General features: G+C 44.2%; 1 protein-coding gene across 2 annotated transcripts; it reads right to left on the bottom strand.

Moving 5' to 3' along the window:
- Positions 1–279: 279 nt before the first annotated feature.
- macroh2a1 (macroH2A.1 histone) lies at positions 280–19694 on the bottom strand. Of its 2 annotated transcripts, none has more exons than XM_076750191.1 (9): positions 19354–19694; positions 17527–17727; positions 17273–17379; positions 16883–17074; positions 15617–15724; positions 12167–12266; positions 7824–7913; positions 3408–3582; positions 280–2134 (listed from the first exon to the last, which is right to left on the bottom strand). In XM_076750191.1, exons 2-9 carry the CDS (start codon positions 17696–17698, stop codon positions 1969–1971), a joined length of 1110 nt encoding a protein of 369 aa, XP_076606306.1. In that variant the 5' UTR covers positions 17699–17727; positions 19354–19694; the 3' UTR covers positions 280–1968. The 2 variants fall into 2 exon arrangements, with proteins under 2 accessions (XP_076606306.1, XP_076606307.1); XM_076750192.1 differs by lacking the exon at positions 12167–12266 and adding an exon at positions 10285–10375 and having other exon boundaries at positions 19354–19483.
- Between the last annotated feature and the right edge of the window lie 379 nt (positions 19695–20073).

Genomic DNA, 20073 nt, shown 5'->3' with positions numbered 1-20073 from the left:
CTGCGGCTTTCAGTCAAATCAAATAAATGTAGCATGTCATCCTTCTGCCATTTGTTCTGCAACACTTAAAACTGTGCTCACTTTAATATAGTGGAGATGGATTTATTATTACATTCGAGACACACACATACTTGTTTCCATGGGAGACAATGAAGTTTTCTCTTGTAATTAAACTTTAGGCTCATTGTTTTCTAATTTTATGAGGCCCACGGCTCCTGGCAGCATCTTCAAGGTCGGCATGAAACACAAAATGATCTCATAATTTCAAGAGGAACAAAATTAGGTTTTTAAAGGTATTTTATTACCGGAGTGTGTACAGACCTTTTGTAGAATCATCAATTGTAGCAACTCTTTAGAAAGCATTTTACATTTTTTCATAAGAAAGTTAAGCTTTTCGAAAAGTCCAAATGCAGCAGAGCAGTCACGTTCCTCGTATACGTCCGTCAATCCCAATTCAAATCGCCCAGCGTCTGTGTGAAGAGGCCTGCAGCTGCACAGAAAATGGCTGAGATGGGAAAAACCAATTCTTGATTACAGGGAGCCATCTAGTGGCAGCTGAGTGAAAGAGCAAACCAAAAGCAACTGCAGAGAGCCTCTACTTCCAGCAAAAATTAGTACATTTGTTTTATGGCTTAACAAAGACAAAACACACAAAAAAAACTACCTCTTGCGATGCTTCTTTTTTTTTTTTTTTTTTGCTTCCAAATCACCTGCGCCTTTTAGAATCAGTGTGAAAATTAAAATAGAAAATAAAAATCTATGTTACAGTCCAATATTTTACTATAACATTTCACAAATACTCCATCTATATAAACACTCATAGGAACACACAATATAAACCCATTAGTGCCCTGCAAAAACCTCCAATTCTACCATTTTATGTCATAAACTGATGCATTTGTACGGTAAATGACAACCAACAGGTATGTATGAGCTCATGACATCAGTACCAGGATGAGGAGTTAATATACGGGCATCACATGAATATTTAAAGCTCCAGTGTGCAGATTTTAGTGGCATCTAGAGGTGAGATTACAGACTGCAACCACGTGAAAACCCCTCACGCACCCTCTCCTACAGCAGCCGCTTAAAACACAAAAAAAGGCCTCTCTAGGTTTGGTTTGTCCATTCAGGGCTACCATAGAAACAGGTAATGAAAACATTTTCCGGTGATTGCACACTAAATCCTGCACACTGGACCTTCAACTTAAACTGATTATTATTTAATTTTCTTTCTTTTTTTTTTTTTTTTAATTCGAGGTCTCTGCAGCACACAAGGAAACAAATTATTTTGCCTGTGTGAACGAAGGCAAACACAGGAATTTGCAACACACGACACGAAAACAAAAACTCGTTCCATAGTTCTTACATTAGTCTCCTGAAGACCAAAGAAGAGCAAACTGAACTTTTCATGATACAGTACTATTAACAACAGAGATGTTCCAAAACAACTGATACCAAAAATACACTGAATTAAGTGTCTTGTGTTTTTGAGATTAAAAGAAAGACAATAGCTGTTTCTTCTTCTTCTTCTTCTTCTTTTTTTTTTAAACTATCTTTACTGCCATCACTTGCATTAACCCGTATTCATCAGACTTCTCTGGAAGCCTGGTTAATTGAGGTGAAGCTATGTCTCATAACATCTTTGACCGTATGGACCATGAAAATGAAAGCTTACAGTGAGTCTTTTCACTTGCTGAATCTGTTTCGTGTGGCACTGCTTGTATTAAAAGACCGCAGAATGGACAGTGCACTTTTACGTTTGAACGCCAGAGCTGAAAATAAGAAATTAAAAACAATATAAGAAAAATACAAACATAATGCAAAAACAAGTTCCCGGCCTTTAGAAAGATTCTTCTTTTTCTTCTTCTCTTCATATTTAACAAATCACTAATAAACACCTTCCTATTTCCTTGCAGGAAAAAAACAGAGTGGGGGGGAAAAAAAGAGGAGAAATAATCCAAACTCTTAGCTCGTCTCCAGCTTCGCCATTTCCTGCACGTAGATCCCGATGCTCTCGCTGTCGAACAGCACAAAGTAGACGGTCTTGATGGTGGAAGACATGGTGGCCACGAAGTAGCTGGAGATGGCCTTCAGGATCAGCTGGGCCGCCGTCTGCTTCGGGAAACCATTCCTGACCGGAAAGAGCACACCGTGAAATGTGGAGAGACGTGACTTCATCATGTTGGAGGTCCACATACTGTCGTTGTTAGTATGCAGTATCACACGTAGTTTGGAGGACCGGCCAGGCTAACTTTGATCATTTAAAGTTTTTTTTCTGGAGTGTGAAAACTTTGAGAAGTTTACAGTCATACTAACAGCTCTGTGAGGCTATACTGAGGCACAGCTACATGCTAACATTAGCATGCTAACATGCTCACAAGGACAATGTGAACATGCTGATGGTGAAGCAGGTGAGATGGTTCACCATCCCAGTTTGGCCCAGTGGCATGCTAATGTTTGCTCAGTATCACAAAACTCAAAGCGCAGCCGAGGCTGACGGGAATATATTATTCATTAGTTTTACAGGTTGAACTGAATAAAACAAAGTATTGGACAAACAGAAGCTTCATGATGATGAAACAAAATGAAAATCACCAGTTATTACATTAACATTTAACTAAAAAGCCCAAATGTCAACCTCATGGTGGCGCTCGAGGAAAAATCAGATGTTCAGTTGAGTCAGTAGGATCCAGTAGATCCTCCTGTGGCGTCCATGATTATCTGTGCCAGTTTTCATGTCAATCCATCCAAAAGTTGTTGAGATATTTCAGTGATGTGTACACAGTATACAGTACTGCATATGTGCTACAGTGTTAGTGCATTTCTGCTACACAAATCTTTAGCTTAGTTTTGGAAACTTCTGTAAACTTTGTTTTTTGGTTATTTCCTGCACAGTTTTGCCTCCTCAGGCCTGTAAAACTATCTAAATGACAGTATCTGAGCAGGACACGTCGCTCACTGAACAGCTCGTAGACGTGCAGCGTTCCCGTTGTTTCACGGGGTCACGAGGTAAAGGCTGCTTTCACACTCTCACTGTTGGTCCAACACATGGCATGTTTGTTAAATCTTTCCAGATCAAAGTGGAGGTGTTTACCACAGTTGCCAGGAGACCATGTCAACTCTGGGATCGACTTACACAGAGGAAAAAAATGTACCAGCGGGCAGAGACACACGAACGCAACTTTTTAGTGCTGACGATGCAAGAATGCCACTCAGGATGTTACGAAGAGAAGAGATGTTTCTTCCACTCAGGTACAGTTTCCTGGTCTGGAACCAGACATGCAAAGTGTTCATTTTACCACACTTTCTGGCAAACGACTTCCAGTTTTACACTAAAAGCCAGAGTGAAAACACTCTAAAGTTAATATAGTGCAGTATCTGTGTTTCCTCCAGTGTTTTCTCACCTCCCGCTGCCGATGGAGGGGAAAGCCACAGACTTGAGTTTCTTCTCATCAGCCAGAGCCAGGCAGTTCTTCACCGTCTTGTCCAGCATCTCCTCACACTTGTCGGAGCCCCAGCCCGGACTGTTACAGTGGATGACGTACTTAGCCGGCAGACCGAAGCCGGCGGTCAACACGGCTGAAGGATGGAGAGGAGAGAGGACGAAGAACGGTTAGTAAGGCGAGAAGGGAACAGGAAATATGCTTTTACATTGAATAGGAGAGATTCTTAGGATAATACTTTGAAAAGTGTGAAAAGTGTCCAATTTCCCACAATTCCCCACAGTCCAAGAAGACATCTTTAAATAGATTTTAGAGCTTTTGTTTGACCAACAGTCCAAAATCAACAGACACTCACTTTACAATCATGTAAATCAGGGAAAAATCACCACGTCATGATAGAACAAAGAGCCAGGACGAGTGAACTGCTGCACATTTTGGCCTTTTTGGCTCAAAAAAATAAACAAAACAATCCTGAATCAACTAAAAGCTCGAGTCCTGAATTAAATCACAGCAAAGGTTCGCTCTCACCACGCCTGACATTTAACAGAGACAAGAAGAAATGTGGTGTAATATACTCCCATTACACATTTTGCTTGCACAACACTGAAAACATACTGAAACGTAAGGGAAGAAGAACGTCTGTAGACACCCACAGCGGACACCTGCATCATTTAGTAAATCCTTAAACCTGCTTTTCTGAGACGACTTGTTACTGTGCTGCTGCATCACATTTTCAAATATCTGTGGTCGTCTTGTTTCGTCAGGCAGGGAGTGAACTTGTTCACCTGGATTTCCTCACGTCATGTCCATTGTCTCCAGTCAAACGCAGCTTCATTAACCAGTTTTGTCAGAAGTCAAAGAAAAAAAGCTGCGTTTGGTGGCTCGAGATGCTAAAATAACACTTTGCCTTGTGGAAAATGTATGTAGCAAATCTCCCAGAACGTAAAATGGTCTGGCCACGGTGTTACAGCGAGGTGGGCCAGAGAAATCACTTCTCCAGACAGCTCGAGAGGAGAAACAAAGAGGAGACGAGGAAGAACAGGGACGAGAAGAGGAGAGGAGGAAACAGAAGAGTCGAAGCAGCAGCTGTAGACGGTGCAGCTCAGCCAAAGCCCCCGACTCTGTGAAGTGAGAAAGCCTCCAGTCAGATTTTATTAGCACACAGCGAACGTGTGACTGGACCGGAGTCAACGCTGAGGACGAGCTGATTTCCAGATGGCACGCAGAGGACGGAGAGACTTCACACAGCAGAGCGAGAGACGCTCACGCTGCCGTGTGATCTGGTTTTGAGGTGAAGTGTGCGCACCGCGATGATTACGGCCTTCGTGGCTGCCTGGAAAGTTCAAACTTGTCTTACGGTTTGGGAAGGAGGAAGTGTGCCGTGGTGTTTGTACGCTGCACATCTGGAGATCACCTGTCAATCAAACTCCGCGGGCTGCGCTGCAACGTTTCTGTTGATGCGGGCTGAGCTGCTGTGGGTGGTGTCTTTACAGCAGCTAATGCCACCAACTTCAAGCTGAAGAAAAAAAATCCATGCTGCTGCCAGACGCTTGAATCAGATTACTTCCTGTTCTGCAAAAAACCCACCAGGTGTCCTTCTATATTTTCCTTATTTTCAATTACAGTAAGAAAAAAAAGCAAACCCAACAACGTATTGCTCAACATTGAACACAGCATCCTCCTCAAACACGTGGGCACCGTAGCTTTTAGCAAACGTTACTCAAACAGGAGTAAACAGCACATTTGTTGGGGACTATTTCCAGCTGTGGATGAATACACGTTGGGCGCTCTAGTAAGTACAGCCCAGCCAATACTAGATTTCTGACACATAATATAACCAACTGTCATTTTATTACATAAACACAGAGACACGTTTCTGACAGGGATCCATTAAATAAGTGAAATGAAGGACCGAGCAGAACACTTACAGAAGAAAAATGAGCCTGTCAGTGTTCCTCTGTGGAGCAGCTCGGCTCATTTATCTGTCTGCCTCTACCACTGAGGAGTTTGTGGCAGCAGAATAATGTATGTGGGATTAAGTCTAAATGAACTACAGTGTGTCTGTGTGTGTGTGTGTGTGTGTGTGTGTGTGTTCATGCTCTAATACCAATTAGCCAATTATCTATCAGCACAAACATGTCTGGACTGTTCAAAGTTTACTTGATCTGCTGCCCATCTCGACCTCTTCACTGCCTGTTAATGAAAACACACATCAAGGCCAAAGTCCTCAATAAGTCTGCTTGCAAAGCAACAGGTAAATAAATTTGTCAGGCAGGTTAACGGACGAGGAATTCATACCAGCATTTATAACAAACAAAATCTGAGAATGGAGGCTGCAGAGCACAAAGGATCCGTTCATGGAGGGAAAGCAAATCTGCGCTGAGCTTTCATGTCAAGATCGACTTCAGCACAGGAATTTGTCCCGCTGGTCAATTCCAGAGCATAGTGACAGTGCTGTTAGCTCTGTAACATCATTCATCATTATATAACCACGCTCTGTCTCATGGAAAGCCATTTATCAGCTAATGTTTGGTCTTAAAACGCCAAAAAAGAGAAAAAATATCTGTCACAGCTACCCAAAGCCCAAATCGATGTCATGAAATCTTGTCTTCTGTTCAACTAAAGACACTGAATTTACTCTCATGGAACAGCAGCAAATCCTTACAAATGACAAGCCAGAGTTGGGAAATGTTTGGCTCCTCTGCTTTAAAAAGAGTAAGTGATTAATCCCTCTGGTGCAGCTGGACACTTAAACACATGAAATGTTTGGTAAGTATTCAGTAAACAAGTCATCGTTCACCTTTTCATTTTAATTTGCAGGCTTGAATCATTCATTTACTCATCTGACACTTGTCATTTTCATTATGATACTGTAAATGTATCTGTGCAGCAGGTCACTCTGATGAATGAACCATGCATCACAAAATAACTTAACTTCTCCATTTTTGGAAAATGAAACTCCTGCTTGAATAACAACATGGCCTTGAAATTGGGAAGCTTGCAAATTCCAGGCGAACAAATACTTTTTAAGTATTTTAAACAGGATGAAGAACTTGTCTGACGGCTGTGCTGAACAAGGTCTGGTCAGGATGACCGTTTGGCCGATCCAGATCCCCAGAATCCCTGACAGGCTCCGCTGGCTCGGTGTTCAGTCACCTGGTAATCTATTTATGAGCTCCACACAGAGACCGGGATTATGATGCTGAGCTAACTTGGCTGAATGTGACAGAGAGAGCAGTGGTGAAGGTGGGGAGTGCTTGAAAAAGTGAGTGTGAGTGATGAATAATGAGAGAGAGACAGATGGAGAAAGAATAAGAGAGAGGCAGAAAGAGGGAGTGCAGACAAATGGACTGAAAGATAAAACAATCTGTAAGGGCTCAAACAATATGGCTCTCTGAAGACTGGAGACGCCAGGAGCACATCTGACGTGCCAATACTAAACGTCTTTGATCATTTTCATGACAAAAATATCCGAGTATTCAAAGTTTCTCTTAAAACTTCAATAATAAAGGAAACTCTGGCAACATCAAGCCTATAAGAGACGAATGAATTAGTCAAATGTGACTGTTCGTGTCCAGAGGGCTAATCCTCGCAGCAGTGTCCTGACATCATTTGCTGAATGTGGCAGCGGACGCCAGGAGGACCCGGCCCTGTTCGGCTCGGCGTGTGAGAAGAGAGATTTACTGGACGCGCTGACATCACTGTCATAGGAGCTGGGTGGTGCTGGAGTGGATCAATATGCACTTTTCTAAGTCCTTCAGTGGCGACATTGCAAGAAAGTCAAATGTCAGTTATGCAAAACAAACGAGAGGCAGCGCGAATGCAAAACAGAGCGGCCGCTCACACTCTCTGCGGAGGTTGGACAGGTTGAACAGCGACAGCAAAGGTAGCTTCATCAGCACAAATTTTAGCTGTTACGACACAGAATGAAAGGTAAAGTGACCCCGAGTCATCCCGCTGCCTCTCAGCCGTCCAAAAACTCAAAGAACTCTGTGATAAAGTCACTCAAACTCTATCTGCTATCACCTCCATCGCTCTCAGGTATTCATCCTTGGACGACTTCAACCTGAGATTTATGCTCCCTTCAGGGTAAACTCTGTGGTGCAGCTGCCTGGAGGAGCACCGAGCTACCTGCAATCGGTCTTTGTAAACGCTTAGCCATGAAAAACTAACTCATCTTATTTATCATCGTGAAAGTCGCCAATTAAGAGTAATATTCAGGCCTTCTGTTGCACTGACTGCAGCCAGAGCTGCACAACCAACAGCAGCTAAAAGTCAGAGTGTGACCTGAGTGAGGTCCAACCTAAACTCTGCAGGGGAATTAAAAAAAATGGTACTAGTGGGCAAATCCTGACATGATCTGCTCTGCACACTTACCGCCAGCCACCTCCAGAGGGCCGTTTTTCTTCTTCAGCTCCTGCAGCGCATCAGTGAACTCCTTCCCTCCTTTCTTTTCCAGAGCAGAGCCTGCAAATGAAAGAGAGGCCTGGAGTGATTGCATCCTTACATAATGCTGACAGACAGAGACGGACAGCAGGAAAGAGGAGAGGTGATGTCATGCAGACAGACAGGCGAGCAGGCAGACATGGAGGGAGGGAGACAGACAGACAGACAGACAGACAGACAGACAGGTGGGCAGGCAAGACAACGATGCTGTCAATCATTTCACCTGGCTTCTCTCTGGGTCTCTGAGCTGTCAGGCAGCACACTGAGCCTCTGTTACTTTATTTGTGAGACTCGGGAAAAAGTCTCACAAATGAAGTTTCAGCACTGCTATTTTCCAAATGACTCATCCTGAGTCAGTTAAACTAATGTATTAAAGCCCCGGTCCCTAATTACTTCCCTCTGTCCTCACATACTGGCTTATACGCAGTGCGCTGAGGGTATTTTCTTTCACTCGCAAATTACAGTTAAGAGTTTGTTTAAAAAGGAAAAACAGCTAGCAGCATGTCATAGATGAGCTCTGCCATGTTTGCACACACATTTCAAGTGACACAGTCCAGGAAGCAATCTAAGTTCAACTGTGGAGAGGAGGAATATACATCAGGAGGCTATGAGACCGCTGGGAAAGCGAATTCAACTGTTTGTTTCCCGCTTATTATGATGGCTAAAGGAAGTCATTCCACATCGATCCCACTGTTTCAGATTCACTCAGAGCTAAAGAGAGAAGCCGCATAGGAAACCAGAGAGGAAAGAGGTGATTCAAATCTACCAGAGCCGGAGAAATTAACGTTCCGGCTGCAATTTCACTCAAAACAGGCAGGAGAGCAAAATCCGATCATGTTAATGTCAGCCTCTTAAAGAAAGGTTAGCGGAAAAAAGCTCTTCAGATGATTTAACAGCCAATACGAGCAAGCAGATAAAAAAAAAAAAAAAACAATCTCTTCTGTTTTAACAGCCTGTTTTACCATCACTAATGCTGAATTAGTCCATTCACTCAGTGATCAACTCTCAGTCTCAATTCGAGGCTTCAGGAAAACGTCTTTCTGGATTCTCTTTCTAACCAGCTGAACTGACAGCACAGCCGAGGGGTCGGAGGTCACAGGATATGAAGTGAGTCGCAGATCGTCCGCATTTCAGCCACGTGGAACAAAGCAACAAGCAGCAGCAGCAGCAGCAGCATGATATCAGCATTACACTGACAGAAATATGAAGTCGTCACATGAAGCCCTCAACTGCTCTGTCCACATTTCTGTTGACACGACGGTGTTACAAACTGAGGTTAGCTGGGAAGGTGAAGACGCACGGACCAGCCATGTAAAAGGCTCATACACATCCTGCAGGCTGGCTGCAGCCTGAGCCCGGATCGCGTGAAAATAAACTTGCAGAGACGGTGAACGTTTACTGTCGTCGGTTTGACATTCTTGGGAAAGTCATGAGGATGGTGTGACTAAAGCACGGGTCTGTCTCATGAAGCAGGGGTACCGACTCACTGGGCACTCAGGCTGCATTAGCGAGGGTGTGCGTTTCAGGCACAGGTGTGTCAACAATGAAACTACCACCCAGGAGGACCGGTTTTAAAAGTAGGTCCATCAGTCTGGAGGCTTTTCAAACACAGAAACAATGCCCAGCTTCTTACAGTTCGATGAAACAGGACTTTACAACTCTGGGAAGATTTCAATTCATCTTTTGCCGACTGCGAGTAAACAGCAGAAATACTTTTGCCTTGTCTGTTGAAGTCGGGTCCGTTTTTAGCCGCAGCCTTCCCCGTCACATAAATGAGACCAAGCCGTGCTGTGGTCTGCTCTTTCTGCTTCAGCCCATGATGTAGGTTATCCAGCTAACTTGATTAATCCTGCTTGGAGAGACGGACCCCTGTTTTGAAAATTCTTGCCTAAAAAATGCAGACATCTGAGAAGAGTCAGCTGCCAACCAGCAGCCTTTTTCACTGTGGTAAAAACTGCCAGATTCAAACGACCCCTCTCACAATGTCCACATTGAGTTTGTCTTCGGCGCGAGGTTTACTGAAAACACAGCGTGTGACTATAACGCTCTTTGGCAGCTGACTTTCTAATCTTGGAAAGTGGAGTTTCCCGCAAGCACTTAATTGCGTATATAAAATAGTAAACGCGGCTGATGTTTCACAAAACTACATAAATGCTACAATGAAGCATTTACAGTAAGAACAGCAGGGAGTTGGGCTGTGGGGTGAGAACAGAGCAGAAGAAAAACTCTGCTGCTGCTGCTGCTGCTGCTGCTGCTGCTGCTGCTGCTGCTGCTGCTGCTGCTGCTGCTGCGGTGTTTGTCCACAGACTGCAGTGCAGACGATCTGGAATATGCACAGAGAGAGACAGCAGACAGGCACTCGAGGTCTCCGTGGGGTCAATGGTTCCTTTACCTACTTCACCACCTGTATAGAAGGAGGAGTTGGTCGGGTGAACGACAACGTCGCTCTCCACGGAGGAAATGTCGGCTTGTACAACTTGCAACTACAGACGACAACAACGACAAACAACAGGCAAACAACATGGTGGTAAAAACACAGTGAGTGACCAGGAGCAACAAGATGGGAGAGACCATGTCGAAAAATAAAGGATGACAGAGAAGAGGAGAGAGAAAGGAGACAGAGAAGTGAGCCCGCTCCTCATTGGCTGAGGACGTCACAGGAAAGAAGGAAGCAGCTGTGACGCGGTGAGTCACATCATCATTTACAGCGCTGGTTCCTAAAGTCAGGACGCTGTGTGAAGCTTAAATAAAACAGGATGTGATCATTTGCTCATCCTTTCTGACAGAAAGATGTGGAACGCTCCAAAGACACCTGTTTGGATCATTCCACAGGTAAACAGGTCGATTGGTAACAGGTGAAAGTATCATGATTGGATAGAGGAGATTACCACATGGGCTCAGGATCACTTCACTGTCAGTAAACACAGTTTGTAATTTATCACGTCCTGTTTTTTTCACTTTTGTCACAGCGTTCCAACTTTCCTGGAATCAGAGTTGTCAGAATCAGGACGGCTCAGTTCTCCAAATTTACACTCATCGACACACCAGATTACGTACTTGAGTGCATTTCAAAATACTGTAATTTTGGATTTTGCAGTTTTAAACTGAATCTGACTAACTGTGTCGTCCTGATTCCTGATTCATCTTTATGATCCCACTCCAGGCCATCGCTCTCACGGTCCGGCTGCAGCGAGCAACTAACAGAGGAGTTCATGTCAGTCAGTCTTCTGAGAATTGGTCCTCTATTTTGTTCCAGTAACTCCTGAAATGACTGATTATCAAGAATTATCAAGGTTTGCAGCCATGTGAAAGGAGGACAACCTGGAGGGAACCTCAACAACGATGGGAAGAGCAAGCAGGATCACTGCTCTGAGCAGCTTTGATAAAATTCTTGAATGTGTCCACACAAATTCAGGTCTGACTACAAGAAATTGTATTTTTGTATGATTTCTCGCTTGATCTACGAGAGAAAAGTCCTTCGACTCTAAAGCAGGGTCAGTTCCTCACGGTTAAAGTTAAGACCTCCACCAGGTTTCCCCACTGCGAGCAACACCATCAACAAGGAGAGCCGACCCACCCGGAGTCAGTCTGCTGAGGACAGGTCAGCAGGCAGGTCAGCAGACATCAAAGGTCGATCATGTCGCACGCTTCCTGCTAATATGCAAATACTCTGGAGCTGCATTAAACCCATTTTTTTAAAGGTCGGTTTTAAGTGATTTTCTCCTTTTTCATTTCATGTTCTCGGGTATCCGAAAGGTGCATTTCCTGCCAGAAGAGAACACAAATCTCTGTAACAATAAAGAGGTTTTAAAGACTTTTCTGAGCTCACAAGAGTTCATCTGAAAAAGTCTCCAGTCACAGAAAGTGAAGAGAACCTGCTGATTATGAATCAGGGTCCCTTTAAGTAAAACAAAAAAACAGTGACTGGTTAAACCAAAGAGTGGTATTATTACTACAAAAACATGATTTTCACCTGGATTTTCCTTTTATCATATCTTCAGTCATTCAAATAAAGTGATTAATTTGGGATTTTGAACTGAAAATAAGCCATGCATGATGTAGGTTTAATCAACATCTGTCCATCAAGCCAGCTGCCCACAGTGTGAATGAACAGACCTGGTGGAGGAAGACCCTTTGGACCAGTCCAGCAGTCTGAACCCTTATTCTCAGAGTTCTTCATTCAAAGATGATGTCATTTAAGGAAAAGGTGTTGAACATTCAAGGATTTTAAATCTAAAACCTCGCTGGGGCCAGAGAGGATGGGGGGAGCTCACCTAGATCATCTTTAAGTTCAAGTTCAGCATTGGTGGGGTTGATGACCCCCTCCACGTCAAAGCCAGCCAAGTTACTGACCTCGCTGTGGATAAGGTTGAGCTGCGGAGGGGGAGGCATGCCGAGGAGGGGGGAGAGCAAGAAGGAAGCAAAGCCATTAAAACCAGACTCACACCGCTGCTCGAAGGGATACCTTGACTTTTTGATGATTTGTAGAACGGCGGGTCAAAGCTACATGTTTGAGTCGTGTGCACGAGGGTGTAACGTGATCACCTCCTGGACCAAAACACTGCTGCAGACTGCTAACGGTTATATCAGGTTAAAAGCCATAAAAACAGCGTTAACTCAGACCTCTGGATGATCGCTGTCACATCTACGACTGCAAGGCAAACTGTGACAAAGGCTTTGAAAGAGGACAGCAGGCCTGCCAGCGCATTGACTGAGAAATGCTAAATTATTTAAAACGTCAATGAAAACAAACAGTCTGGAAAATTAGGACCACGTCTGTGAGACACAGACAACGAGGGACAGATACAATATGCAGAAGGCTGTAAAATACGGTGAAATAGCTAAATGGCATCAACAGGGGCTCAGGTCTGTTTGAGTGTCCCAGCAAGCCGTGACAGTGTGACGGTGAAGCAGCTAAATGGAACTCAGCCATCATTTCTTTAATTAGTTATTATTTCCTACTGTGAAATGTCAAAACGTGTCTGCGTCTTAATAAAATAACATTCAAAAGTTTGGAATCGCCTGCCACAAAAGGCTGATTCAGAGCAGTCAGATGGCTGAAAGGACATAAAAAGTCATGTTTTGTACTGCACAGGGCCCACAGAAAACCGGATTCCCCAATTATTAAAGACGCCAAATGTCATGGTTCAGTAAAGATCTCGGGTCAATTACGCTTTTCTGGAGTGGAAAACAAATTCCAAATCAAAGGTGTTGTTATCCTCTCCTTCACGCAGCACTGTGAGGACATCGCCTTTAAAATTATTTATTATTTATTTATCGATTTAAACTTAGCTTAAATCATTTAATTCTTCTTCTTCTTCTTCTTTTGGGCAAGAACACATTTGGTGTCTGAATTCTACTGTTGATCTATGTTAAAGTGGCCATTACTGAAGGAAAGAGGAAAACATTAATATAACAGGTGACTCCAAACCTTTGAAGGGTAAACTCAATCTACGCGTTCCTATAACGTCAGTTTGATTTCTTACCATCTACTGCAGACTTGACTGTGAGGCAGCAGAACCGAGAATAATTACAGTGTATTACTACTTATTGTACAATGATTTTTCTCATGTTTGTGTGTTTGTGAAGGCCTCGCTGTCACAGTTTCAAAGCTGGCGATTTCACCGCGACTGAAGGAATATTCTACAACAAGCCAAAATGTCAAGGTATCCTTCTAAATGTTGAGAGATTTCAATGCATAGGCCACATCCTGTTAGCGTGTCAGAGTCTAACACTCGTCAGTCGTCTCTTAAACGAACACGTTTCAACTCCAAGCATTTGAAATGTATAATTAAAAGCCCAAATCATCCCAAAGCAAAGAAGTGACAACAGAGCAGTCATTGGGAGTGCATGAGGCTGAACACTGGGGCAGGAAAAGTAGTTACGATAATTAAGTCTATAAAACAGGAACAGACTAGCTTCTCTGTTCGAGGGTTCATTATCTTAATCAGTGGGAGGCTAACTGCATTCATTTTGATTAATTATCATCCGCTGATTTCAACAGCTGCTGTAATCTGTGGTCAGCTACACAACCGAGCGCTGAGGCCTTCTGCTAATGAAGAGGGTGAAACCACAGCAGACAAACACTGCTGCGCCTGTCACGCACACGTGACACATCCACAAATGTGTATCAAACGACTCTGTGCCAAATGCTGCTTTTAAAGCCATATTTCAGCCTCAGGAAACAGGGGAAAAAAGATGTCATTTTCAATGTATTTAAGGTATTTTCTGACACTACAGTCTGTGGTGTTCAGAAAAAATCTACTAAAACAGGAAATCTGCTTTAGATGACTGAAAAGAGACAGCAGAGGGAGAGAGAGTCAAGCTTTAAAAACAGAATCTGTAGCCAAATGATTTGGGCAGAATCAGAGTGTGTGTGTGTGTGTTACTACATCAGGTCAGCTTCATCAGTCAGTATTAAATAATATCAGCATATGCACAGTGGACCAAAGCATGCAGCGCCTTCAGCAGCGATTTAAGTCACAACTGAGCTGAAACGTTGAGCTATGGAAGTAAATTTACCACCTCTGCTCCCCTGTGGAGCGCATTTCACTTAATCGTTCGATTTAAACAGCGTAATAAAGAGTTTTCATGACTCAGCAGTTTGTAAAACTACTGCAAATAACAACCCTGTTTCCAAAAAAAGTACATTCCTGTAGACACCGTCAGTCAGCATCTGCTCTGCTGAACTACACTAACATGTTAGTGAGAGGCAAAAAACACTGCTGAAATGAGTGAATCCTGAACGCAGCACACATCGTATTATATTTTGCAGCACAAAGAGTGTGCACAGGAGCCAAAATCAGCGCTGACTATCGCTTATTATCACTGTTTAAAGGCAGGAGCAGGGAGTCCGTGACACTCCTTGCATCACTCTTGAGTCATTCATTCTCTCAGTGGCGATGTTGCCTCGCTGCCTTTCATGTGTTCCAAACGCATCTGTTTCTAAAAGCTTCTGATCTTCCTGATCTTGTGATCTTGAAACTTGATCATTTAAAAAAAAAAAAAAAAAAAAAACTGTGACAGGGCTTAGACGAGACATCAGGCAAATTTACTTCCATGTTTCAGTTCAATAAAAAGGGTTAACAGTTTTTTTTTATGCTCAGCGGGAACAAAGCGAGGGGAGCTCACAGATGTGGCAGATCTGAGTAGGAAAGCAGTTAACACAGCATATCACACTTTAAACTTAGTGCACTGCTCTGTTGTGTAGCAGCACAAGTCCCAATATGAAGTCTGCTGAACTACATCAAACCTGTGAGGAAGTGCAGCGTGATGGAAACTTTCATTTACAGAACAAAACATCACAAACAGCCTTCTTTGCATGAGACAGGTAAGAAAACATCATCAGATCGTCACTCACTGACTTCACCTGCTTCAGTGAAGATTAAAGCCAAACATGGATATTTACAGAGGCAGCTCGTAGTCCTAAGTCTGCAGAAGTCTCAGCAAAATACAGGACATGTCTTTGGTTTTACAGTTTTCTTGAGCACTAATCTGATTAATCTGAAACAGGATGAAGAAGACATAAAACTGTCCTAATCCTATGATTTCTAAAATATCAAATATTGGCATTTTAGAGCAAGAAAGCCCAATTTTATCTATTTCAGCATATTCTCTGATCATCCCTCTTTTAGCCTAGCATGAGTTCAGTATCTGCTCATCCCAGACTTCACTGTACTTCACTGTATATGTAGCAGCGACCTGTCTGCAGACAGAAAACTGACCTTCTGGCCCAGGAAGAGGCTCTTGGTGGAGAGCACAGTGAAGCTGTCAACTGGAGATCCCTCTGTGGTGCTGTCTGCCGACGCCGCCTTGCTCACCTCGCCCTGCTTCTGTTGAGGACACAGAATGCACGATGATGCTGCGTGAGGTTTTCTCTACAGGAAAAATGTCCTCCGTGTGGGCAGATGTAAGAGGCCAGAGTCCGACACAGCTGCTGCAGCCTAGAGAAACATCTGCGCTGTTAGTTCGACTCCCTGCCTGTCCCCAGTCCACACCAGAAGATGTATAAACCATTTAACCTGCAACATCCTGCATACGTGCAGTTTACAGAGGAGGAACCCTGAGACGTACTGCATGCAGACAGGATAACCAGTCCCAAAATAAATCTGATTCTAGCCCCTATCACCACTCTTTGCCATACTTCACATGCTCTGGTGTTAGCGCCAATTAACAGGAAACAGCTGAACATGAGCACCAGTCCACATCTTATCTTGTGAAGTTTTTATCTCTTATTCCTTCTCGTCGGTCTCATGTTCTCATTCCTCTCGAGTCACACCGCGCTTTGCTTGGAAAATGACAGATTTTACACAAAGTTTCACCATTAATCCAAATATTACCTCAACAAGGCCGAGAGAAGTATCCAAATCAGAGAAGCTGCAAGTGTTTGATGAAGGTACAATGTGTGACAAAACGGCATCACAGTGATGTACTGCAGGGACGCTTCGGCCCACAAGTCTTGTAAGGAAACACGCCTCTTTGGTGCAAACAAACGTCGTGCATCATGAGTGACTGACTGAGGTATCTGCTGTCGCTTCATGAGTTTGAATGAAACTGCTGTCCTTTACACAAACTACAGGACTGAAGACTCAAAAGATGCTCCAGACGTGACTCGTGGTACATGTTTAATATGGCGTGTGTGTGGAACTTAAAACTTAAATGAAACCCTTGTGGAGTTGGAGGCATGCTCTCAATAGTAAACTAATGCTTGTCTTGTAATGTAACATCTGTCTGCCTTTAAAAACTACCGGTCTGATTTGATTTTAACATGACAGGCCTATAGATCAATCAGCATACCAAGACGACAACATTAAGTGGATAAACAGGTGCAACAGGTATTAGATGTTTGCGGTGTTCTTCAGCAACAACTACTTGAACACAACTGCGCAGAACGAAACTTTCTCCACTTTCAACTTCCCACATTCGACCACAAACACACTCAGCGCTGATCACAATCACCACGCTTGTGGCCTGGTCACATGACGCGGTACCTTAGCCTTCCCTCCGGCCTTTTTCCCACTCAGTTTCTTGGCCGCTGTTTTCTTGACCGGCTTGGGTTTCTTCTCGGGGGCGGGCGAGACGGGTGTCTCCAGCTTTCCCTTTGCTCCTCTCTTCTTGGCCAGCAGCTCTGGGTGGATGTTGGGCAGGACTCCACCTGCTGCGATAGTCACACCTTTCAGCAGCTGAGACAGGAAGACAAAAGTTCAGAACTGGAGTTCATGTGGTCACAAGCTGCCTGGAAGGAAACAAATCAACCTAAAACTCTGATGATAACACACGTCTTAACTCTTAGCTGGTCTTAGTGTGACATGATATCAAGTTTACCTAAATGCAACATGTCTAAAATGTTGTTCTTTTTTCAGATATGTGCATCGGCTGACCTGGTTCAACTCCTCATCGTTGGCGATGGCCAGCAGGATGTGTCGTGGCGTGACGCGACCCTTCTTGTTGTCTCTGGCTGCATTACCTGCCAACTCCAAGATCTCCGCTACACGGGTGAGTAAAAAACATCAGAGGAGTTCGTGCATGAATATTGGAGAGCAGAAGCAGTTTAGAAAATCATTTTACGTCTCTGGATGTTGAGCCAAAAACATCTCTTGTAAGCAGATTATTTGCTCTTTATAATAAATCTCACCGGTAAGATACTCGAGGACAGCAGCCAGGTAGACGGGCGCTCCCACCCCGATGCGATATTTGGGCAGGCCCCTCTTGATGTAGCGCAGCATGCGTCCCACGGGGAAGATGACCCCGGCCTTGGTGGACCGGGACGTCTTGGTCGACTTCTTCTTTCCTCCTCGGCTGGACATGGCGCTGAAACCGCTACCAGTGTCGGGCTCTGCAGGGACACGTCAGCCAGGATGCGTTAACAAATCTGCGTACGACTTTAGCAGGAAAACAGTGCATCCAGTGTGAAAACACACACTCGTCTTACTGGTCTGAAATAACAAACTGAGGCTGCAGCAGAGGAAAGTTTTCCCAAAGTGGAAAGCTGCAGGCTTGCCCAGTTTGCCCCTATGAAATCGCAGCGTTGGGTTAGGACACTTCTCCCACAGGAAGTGATGAATCAAAATAAAAGAGTGAAATAAATAAACTGTCTGCTGCAGACAATGAGCTCTATCTAAGAGAAAAGCCAAAACGTCCACAGCCGTTCAATCCCGACACTGAAAACTGAAGCTAAAATTGTATTTTCATACTTTTCTTTGCTGACTGATGGTCTGTTTTCAAAACACTCCTGAATAAGAGAACAATACATTAGAAGAAAAACCTCAAGTTACTGAGCATTTTATACTTTTTGACCCATTAAAAGTGAGCTGCTACGGTCCTGTATATGTTTTACATCCCATCACTCAGCCCTACACCATTACTATACATTAAACATAAATTAAAATAATAAAACTATTGTTATGATGCATTCAGGGTCAACAATAACCACGTGTCTACATCTACCTGCTGTCATCCCCTAAGCATGACAGTTTCTCAGTTTCAAAACATTTACTTAAGCAGACTTTAACTCGATAAAATACTAAACTATTTACCCAAGATCCACATTAGGCTTTCTGTGTGTTTAGTTTAACTCATCCTAAATGTCACACTGTCTGAAGGAACATGTGGATGATCATTAAGAGAGACGCTGCTGTCTGATCACTGCTGCAAACCGATATTTTATTAATAACATATGCTATTAGCATCCCGGGAATGATCAATTATTAAATATAAATATGCATGTGGCTGTGAGTATTTCAGGATTAAACGCTGCTAAAAAGTCTGATTTTCCGAGTCAGAGCAGGGGGTAATTTCATGGCATGTAAAAATAATTTTATTTATTTATTTATTTATTTATTTTGTACCAATTAGCTCCCTGTTCCTGGATCAATTAGCCCCACCAAAGGCCAGGCTGGTGCCTAAACCTGCTTCCACACACACGGTTTATCACAACAAACACAACGCGAACAGTTACGACGTTATTCAGCCGCGAATGGCAGAAACGGCATCTGCGGCATGTCTCCGCTCCGGTCAGGTGTAGCTTCGGTAGGTGGGTTTCGCCGACACACCGAGCATTTCTTCCCCGCTGACAAGGCGACGATTTCCGCATGCCAACAGCCTGCCGGATGCCGCGTGCCGTCAACGTCTCTTATCCGCGGACCGAGCGGTTAAACTAACGGCTAAAACCGAGCTGTCAGTCGACCTGAGGACGTTTATTGCCGTTCGGGTCAACGAACTTTCGGATGGAAATAACCCCGCTGAGCAGCAGCGGCGGCGGCGGCGGCTGCCCGCTCCTCCTTCCCTCCCCTCCCCGACTGTCAGCTCCAGCGGCACGGTCTCCGCTGTCGGCCTCCGCGCCAGAAAAGCTCGAAATGGCAACGTTAGCGGCTGAGGACGGCGAGCGGACACAGGCTCGGCCGACCAGACGCGACCGCACACGACCGGACGCGACGGCGTGCAAGCTCGGTCAGTTACTTACAAAACGGGCTACGGCGAAAAATGTCTCCGGTTGTCCGGTAACAAGCCTGGGCAGAGTCCTCGACTCCCAGAATCCACAGCGAGCTGAAATATCGGAGCGAGCCAGCGTTGCCCGCGGAGCGATGCAACTGCCGGAGAGCAGAGAGCAAACCTGGCGAATGTGCTCCGCTGATCTTTAACCCTTTACACCTTCACCTTGCGCAGAAAAACACGTGGTTTGAGCCGAAATGCTGACTGTTACCCGGGCAGATCGACGCTAGCTCTCCCGTCTGAGCTCTCCTGCTGTCATAATATAAATAAGGCCTTGCGTAGTTACTGTTGGCTACGTCCTACTGTGTGAGCAGGGGTGTCACTAATTCTGGGCACCTTGTTAAAATAGTCCCCTGCCCCCACCCCGACACAAATCCCCACCTTTAATTAACCCTCTGCTGCTTTTTTCAAGACTGGACGCTTTTTTATCAATGAAATAATTGGTAATCGATCAGCATCAGGGCAACAATCTGAAGTATTTGTATAAGAACTGTGTGTTCGGGAAGTTTAATTTCAAGAGGAAATTCACCCAGGATGAACCCATGTGAGGACACGAGTCGCGAAACTTGTGTTTCTGCTTCGTAAACGTACAGAGACGAGAGATTAAATTAGCGAGAGTGGAGGAAAATAACGTAAAGAAATGGAGTTTCGCAGAGAATTGGGATCACCAGTGTATTCACAGTTCCTCCTG

Source organism: Chaetodon auriga, chromosome 15 (assembly GCF_051107435.1).
Source record: "Chaetodon auriga isolate fChaAug3 chromosome 15, fChaAug3.hap1, whole genome shotgun sequence".
NCBI classification, from domain to species: domain Eukaryota; kingdom Metazoa; phylum Chordata; class Actinopteri; order Chaetodontiformes; family Chaetodontidae; genus Chaetodon; species Chaetodon auriga.
This window is presented reverse-complemented; position numbering and strand designations above follow the sequence as displayed.

Bases quoted from the DNA above. Each gene is read 5' to 3' on its own strand.
- macroh2a1 (XM_076750191.1), bottom strand. From the start codon at position 17,698: ATGTCCAGCCGAGGAGGAAAGAAGAAGTCGACCAAGACGTCCCGGTCC. The intron at 15,725-16,882 runs GTACCGCGTCAT...TGTCCTCAACAG, and splicing joins AGGCCGGAGGGAAGGCTAAG to AAGCAGGGCGAGGTGAGCAA. The intron at 12,267-15,616 runs GTCAGTTTTCTG...CCCCCTCCGCAG, and splicing joins GCCTCTTCCTGGGCCAGAAG to CTCAACCTTATCCACAGCGA.